The following is a 7,258-nucleotide window of genomic DNA, read 5'->3' as shown; positions in this document are numbered from 1 at the left end:
AAAACAAAAGTTGGAGCTCAATTTAACTCTATGTAATATAAAATTCAGTCTCTCAGTTTTCTGTTGCTGATTTTCATTTTGTTAATTAAACCTCGTTTAACTAAACAGGTTTTTGTTGGTGTGAACAGGAAATTAGCTAGCGTTCTTCATCAGGCTTCGTTGCTAAGTAACAAGGCGCTGTATCATATCGTTATTGTGCAACGGCAGGCCGATGATCGAAGGAAGCTTTGGTAAACTGTTGATGTTTTCTATAATGAATCAAATATTAAGATGGATCGATAATAGACTGCAAGCAGACAGTCTCTTGTGCTCTAGATTCATGGCGCAAGTCACTGTGTTCCGAATCGAAATTCGGAAAAGAAAGTGTACGAAGGTTTCCCACAAACACCCAATGTTAATTTGAGTGAGGGTGCAGTTTTAAGGTCGCGGGGGATACCTACAGCATGAATAAATGGAAATTTTGCTTGACCTGCATCTTTAGAAACGCTAATTTCTCAGCTGTTATGAGTGCGATTAAGTTCAAACTTTACAGAGACATAAAGAAACGATGAAAGACTGTGAATGTCATCTTTTATTTGGTAGATTGCATTCAACGGCGATGTTATAACCTCGTTAGTGCCAAATTGGGAAAAACATGATTTTGTGGCAGAGTTTGCGGCACTAATAGGAGACAGCAAACTGTGATCTTGTCAAAAACTAATCAGTCAATACCTCAAGAGTGTCATAACAGAATGGGATTTTTTATTTAAAATTTGCCAGCAAGTTATGGTGGTTTAAGTGCGCAAATTTGAATTTAATGTTTTCTACCTCCTTCTGAAAGCGCTCTTTTTAAATTCCGCTTCTGTTATGACACACTACAGTACTCATAGTTTACCTATCTGCAGTGGCAAGTCATGAAGGTCTGTATCCGTGCTGTATTCTCTGCCACAAAATTGTCGGAAAAGTCCAAACTTTGAGATTTCCGAAGGTGTCCCGACCTAAATACGATCATTTTGCCAAGGAGAGATGTAATTTTGGTAATTATATTCCACGCTTTTATGGTGAGAACAATGCGTTTTTTAAAAGGACACGATTGTTTATGCCGAATATTTTGTGATTACTCTGAGTTGCAATAATATTCAAATTTGAATGAAAATAAGATCAAAGACTTTCTACAATCTGTATGAACGTATATCGCTAAGTGTTGTTTTAAATTGGTTAAAATATTAAAGAAACAGGGATTTTTTACAAATCACGCGCACGCACCCATATTTTTATCCAGTCATGAATGTCTCGTAAAGTTGTCGATGTCAGTCGTTGTACTTCGTGCATACGCTTTAAATAAATGCATAATGATGAGCCTAAGGTGTCCCCCGCGACCTTAAGACGATTCCCTAGTATTGCATTGCGCATCCTTACTGCGCAGAATTTTACGCGTAATTAGCGCGCGCACACAAACAAAATGGTGGCTTTTTTCTATGCGGCTTGGCTCGCGAGAGAGATAAATCATCGTTTTTTCGTAAACGAGTTCGGTGACCAATCATTTTTTCTTTTAGTTCGAAAGTAGCGATCAAATTATTTCTATAAAATGAATACAGATCAATTTCTATGGCAGAATAATACATTATCACCGAAAACGTGTACTTTGCCAGTACTCGTAAAGGAAATATAAGAAATTATATTATAAATACAAGGTCTTCCTTCTCCTAAACGAATACAGTGACCCCCCTTTTCTATTTCAAAATTTAACTTCCCTTAAACAACCAACTGGCAAAGTTTGGTTGGAAATCTATGAGCAGTTCTATTTCAAGGGAGTCACCTTAAGACTGGCGCTTATTTAATCGCCCCCGATCGTTTCTATCGCCTCAGTTACTTCAAAAAGGGGATTTCTTGCGATCGGGGCGATTATATGAGATCATTTCACGGACTATCGCTAACGTCTGCGGTGATTGGGGCAATCACGATCGCTTGGGTCACAAGTGTTCTACCCTTATAGCTTTTCTTTCCCTTCTTCGCAGTAAAACTGCAATAACTGAGAAGATAGGGGGCCAGTAGTTTTGCTCTTTCATTGAAGGCTGCTATTGTGTTGGATCTAGGACTAAAATGATTGTTTTTCGTAGTTCTTCGCGCATACCAGGCGATCGGGACGATTAACGAGAACCCCCGATCGCTTCCAATCGCTTCGATCGCCTACGATCGTCTCAGTATTTGCAAACGATCGATGCGACAGAAACGATTGGGGCGATCATATGAGAATCAACCTTCAGATCTCTGATCCAAGCCACCACTGTGTGGTGGAAAGCGAGTTTTGAGTGCACTTATGTTGTGGATTAACAGTGCTATAAAAACCAAAATTATCTTCATTCATTACTGCGCCAGCCCCTGGATCCCACTGACAACCATTTCTCCCGCTCCAGTACGCATCTGTGTGCATATGCTGGTTATCGCGTTGAACTAACATTCCGTTACAACTCGAACAGTTTATTCCACGAACTGAAATAAACTCGTATCTCTGGCAACGGTCTTGATTGATAAACGTGAGAATGTCGGTGTCTTGGAGAGACGCGCGTGCGTAGTCGCTGAAAGTGAGGCCTGATGGAAAGTCACACGTCACGCGCCAGTGCGTCGAGTTATCCCGGATGTTGACCATGGCTTGGAAGGGCACTCGGAAATTATCCCAGTTGAAAGTATCCTCGTTTTGGGGGAAGTCGTAATAAAATGGTTGACTTTGATAGAACGATTTGTTTGCTAGCGAAAACGATTCAATAAGAGTCCAAGCTTTTCCAGCTTCAGAATCGAAATCGCAGTATGTTTGGATGGTGTCATTGAGGTTATAAACGCCAGTATGAGATCCTGGTTTCATCTTCATGTAAGCTTGGCATGATTTGACTTGTGGGTGGAATATCTCACATCGCCTTCCGTGGTAATATTTTGGGCATGCGCAGGTGTACCGTTTCCTGACGTCATTGCATTTCTCCACGCATGTGCCGCCATGCAGGCAAGGTTTTGATTGACAGCAGCCATTCAAACAGCTTCCGTTTCCCTGGAAACGAACATACAATAACTAAAAATCAAAATATAGATCAAGTATTGTGGACGATGGACTCTCTCGAGAGAAGTAAACAGCAATATTTAACGCAGGAGACCTACACATAGTCTACATGAGTAACATGCGTGGACACAAGATCACACAAGGATAAAAAAAACAATGGCCGACCCAAAAACAAGGTTTCTAAACTTTATTTACGCGCCTTTCATCTAAAGCGTCAAGAATCTTAGTGTGTAATTTTTCAAGGAGTTAAAACAACAAATCAGCGTCCGTTGTCTGTCCCTCATTTATCGATCATGAATTGCGTCGGAACATTGGTTTTTTGTTTTATGGTTTTTTGGATCCATAAGGCTCTATGGCAGGTTATTGGAAAGCGGCTCGAGGGAAAAATCCTCGAATGTTTTTCTTTTCAGAATCTTGTCGATTTACAGACCAAAATATGACTATCTTATTTCAAAAATGTTGCTTTTTTACTCCAGTCTTTAAGGTATTTTGATCGCCTTTTATCAAATCTATCGACTCTTTCGATGTTATTTTTTGTTCTCCCTTAGACGTTTGAAGATCGATAAATATATCGGTTATGTAGAATAGCCTATTTTAAGCCAAGATCAATAGAAGCTAACTACACTTGAACACTTCAAAACTTAAAACGACACATGCCTATATAGCTTATATACATGCCTATATAGCTTATTTTGGTTAGTGCCCTTCCCCAACTCCCCGAAAACAGACGCTTAAAAACTTGACGTCACTTCTGTCAAAATATCTATTTAAACACGGTCTCACCTTGGGAGAGGACTGCTGCATGCTGAATACAAGCGTTCCTGGCCTATTCACCAGGTTCCCGGCCGCGCCGTTTTGGTCTGTATCCAACAATTCACAAGTACTTCCGGTTACTTGAAATGTCACGCAATCACAATGTTTTGCACAGTGACGGAAACACTCCCACGGGCTGGACACATTCACAGAGTGAATTGTATGCTTCTCTATGACGACATTCTTGGTGAACATGTTGTGTACGTAGAGAAGAGGTGTTTCGAATTGGTTGTTGGCCATGGTCGGTGTGCACAAAATAGACAGCAAAATTGTCACACACGCGAACTGGAAAAATGTTTCGAAGCGTACAGGCATCTTAGACTGAAAAGGGTTAATGAGTTGTACACATTTTATTAGCTGTTCCGAATGTGTAAAAATGCAGACAAACAATAAAAGATAGCCTAAAGATAGAAGTACAGTAGAATAGTTTAGAAACTAATGGTGATTTTCATTAATGTCACAAAATGGGGATAACGGTGTTTGAGTCCGAAAGACTTTTTAAGCAGTAATTTTGTACGGGAGATGCCAATTCAAATCTATATTTATTGGTTTTAGACGTTTTTTTATATCTCTGTCAAAATGTTTCCTCTTTGAGGTTTAATTAGTTTGCCAATAGATCAAAATGTTTGAACGTTTAGCAGAATCTAAATTAGTATTTCAGATCGGATGTCAAACGCCTCAGTGGTATTAAACATTTTTACCTCTGTTTTACGGTACATATCGTTAGTTCTTCACAATAACCTAAGTATTTCAGCGAAATATATTTTTCAAGCACTTCTTTTTTCCTTTAAAAATATCAAACAATATTACACTTTTTTAAAAAAATTCTAGAAATGTTTAGCTTCGATCTTGTTCTTTCTCATATGCAAATGGTGCAAGTTGCTAAGGCATTCGCGGGGAGCACATTTTTAAAAATATTTCTGAATTCGGGCTTCAGTTGCGATCATTCAATGACATATAAATCTTTTCACGTTATATGTTGAACTTAAAGGGGTTTTCGAGGGTTTTTGAAAACTAAAACAAAAATGAGTGAATTCTAGACATTTACCGTTAGTTTGTTTTGCCAACACGACAAACGGATTTCTGAATTTAGTGACAGTTAATAAAAGATCTCAACTTACAAATTTTATTGATAATAAAAAGAGCTTTTTGTATTTCTGGTAGTCTTGGCAAGTCAAAAGCTTACCTTAAGCTCCTTTAGAAACATAAATCAGCAAAGATGGTTCGGCTTTGGACAAATGCATGGACTGCAATATAATTTTTTCCGTGATAATGAGGATAGCAGATGTTTTTGAAGCAATTCGCGATACTATCAATAGACAAACTGTCTGTTATGAATTGGTGCAAACCTTGATTTTTTATTGTCTTAATTATTAGCAAAAAACTATTCTACAAAAGACTCTTGCTTTTTCTCAGTATGAATTCTTTTTAAGTTTTAAGTTTAAAACTTTGAAATTGTATAACAAAGTCATTTGAAAGTGTTTCATGTTGTAGAAACTGAAAAAAACCTGGGACTTTTTTTCTGATAATCCGGCATTCATTTCCTAGCATTTTATTTTATCCTGACATAATTTTTTGAACATATTAAACATGGGATTTTAATTAGGAAAAGCACAAAGCTGGCGAAGGCTGCTTTTTTCTTATGGGAAATCACCGTGCGGACAAAATTGATTACTTTGGAAACAGCCAAATCTTAGGCAAGCAAAATCACCATAGCAACAAATACCATTTACATATCCTTCCCCCCCCCTTAAAAAATTGTTCAGAAGCATAATCCTTTCCTAATATAGACCCAACCATTTTGAAATGACAATTTCCTTTTAATTATCATATTTGAGATATTCACTCATAGAAATTTTACTTAGAAATTATATGCGTGCGTGTTTCGTTTTAAGAACCATATCGTGTTTCATTACAAATTGACAAATGTCACTATTACCCGTCGAGTTTTTACTGATAAACTACCACCGAGCGCGCCTTGCCCCAAAAAAGAAAATGTTTTCTTTACCTAAATTTTTAGCTTAAATATACAATAAAATCTCGCTTTCTCGAACTTGGAAGGGAACGAAAATTAGTTCGAAAAATTGGGGTAAATTAAATTGCAGTTTTCAACTGAGGACAGGGAAAAACGACTTTTGGTTCCAGTTATTTGGTTTGAGTTTTTTCGTGGTTCCGGCTAATATATCTAGAATTGTGGTTTTTGGCATACAAAATTTAGAAGAAACAGTTGGACAACTCTGATCCCTTCGTTTTCAACGCCGGATATTTGGATATTATACCGCGCACTCGGATTGGTTGGTTTGTCTATCACGAATTGTATCATTTTTTTGCTATTCAGGAGCCGTTATTATTTATCACCTTGGGGAATATCAGATAATTTAGAAATAAAACCAGTTAATAAATTCCAAGCGAAGAGAGTTGACATTTTGATAATCGCGGTAAAGAAGTGACTTAATTCCTTGTCAGTATGTTATTCACGGGAAAGGTTTTTTCTATATATAAAACCAAACAAAGCTCATTCAAATAAAATGGTCAGTGAGAAAACAGAAAAATCGAAAGAGGAGGGAAAATGGTCAAAACTGGCCGGACGAAAAGTTTGCAAATATCAACTTTACCTCAATGTTGATTGTAATTTTTAGAACCTTCTGGGTTTATTATGTATTTTTATTATTAACTACATGTTTTAAATTGTATTTAGCTTAGCTTGAAGCTGAAATTTTACCAAAAAGACAGTAATGGACAATTGTACGTGAGCTCTGGTGAAGGTTTCCTACAATCTACAGCAACATAAAGCTTCATTTAAAACTCACCATTATTCCCTCAGCTTTGAAATTGTGAAAACTGTTAATCTTGTTTCAAACAGGTTACGTCCGAGAATAAAGAGCAAATTTGTTCACAGTTATAAACAAGTACACATGTGAAACTAACATTTTTCTTAAACACGTACGCCGAGATATTTTTGTTTACGACGAAGAATACCCTTGACACTCTCTTTTAAATTCGAACTCGATTTTTCTTGTATAATTAATTAAATGTTATTTTTGTACTCTTTCGTTTGACAAGTGAAATTCGATATTTTTGTTTTACCTTTAGAGGGGCAGGTGTATTTATTTTGTAAAAGATTTTCGTGAAAATTAGCTACTTTGTAAGGGAAATGAAATTATCAGAAGACGAAACTAATTTAAGCTAGACGCAAAGGGTCCTAGTTTTCTTCTTATTTGAATGCTAAACCGAGCTAGAAGACCTATAAAATAAAAAAAACTCTGTCGAAGACTTACATTTTCAATAAAGCAAAGTTCATGAATGTTACAAAAAATGTAATTTAACTACTGTATTAATTCCACCCAAACTGAATGTCAATTATTTGCAAGGCTTTTAATAGGAATTCCCTTCAATTTTACCTCGTAGTTTCCC

At 36.9% G+C, this 7,258-nt stretch overlaps 1 protein-coding gene across 3 annotated transcripts; it reads right to left on the bottom strand.

Annotated features, from left to right (window-relative positions):
* Positions 1-882: 882 nt before the first annotated feature.
* Positions 883-6,798, bottom strand: LOC144638841 (uncharacterized). 3 transcript variants are annotated; one of them, XM_078498128.1, is made up of 3 exons: positions 6,655-6,798; positions 3,815-4,165; positions 883-3,022 (listed from the first exon to the last, which is right to left on the bottom strand). In XM_078498128.1, the coding sequence occupies exons 1-3, from the start codon at positions 6,655-6,657 to the stop codon at positions 2,243-2,245; spliced, it is 1,134 nt and encodes a 377-aa protein (XP_078354254.1). In that variant the 5' UTR covers positions 6,658-6,798; the 3' UTR covers positions 883-2,242. The 3 variants fall into 3 exon arrangements, with proteins under 3 accessions (XP_078354254.1, XP_078354255.1, XP_078354253.1); XM_078498129.1 differs by having other exon boundaries at positions 3,815-4,027; XM_078498127.1 differs by lacking the exon at positions 6,655-6,798 and adding an exon at positions 5,031-5,077.
* Positions 6,799-7,258: the final 460 nt, after the last annotated feature.

The sequence above is a fragment of the Oculina patagonica genome, chromosome 14 (assembly GCF_052425735.1).
Source record: "Oculina patagonica isolate OP01 chromosome 14, crgOcupat, whole genome shotgun sequence".
In the NCBI taxonomy this organism is placed as follows: Eukaryota; Metazoa; Cnidaria; class Anthozoa; order Scleractinia; family Oculinidae; genus Oculina; species Oculina patagonica.
Note: the sequence above shows the minus strand (reverse complement) of the source record. Positions and strands in the feature narration are given on the sequence as shown.

Coding starts and splice junctions, on each gene's coding strand:
- LOC144638841 (XM_078498127.1), bottom strand. CDS start 5,051: ATGTTTCTAAAGGAGCTTAAG. Junction 4,166..5,030: donor TGTTTCTAAAGGAGCTTAAG/GTAAGCTTTTGA, acceptor AACCCTTTTCAG/TCTAAGATGCCTGTACGCTT. Junction 3,023..3,814: donor TGCAGCAGTCCTCTCCCAAG/GTGAGACCGTGT, acceptor GTTCGTTTCCAG/GGAAACGGAAGCTGTTTGAA.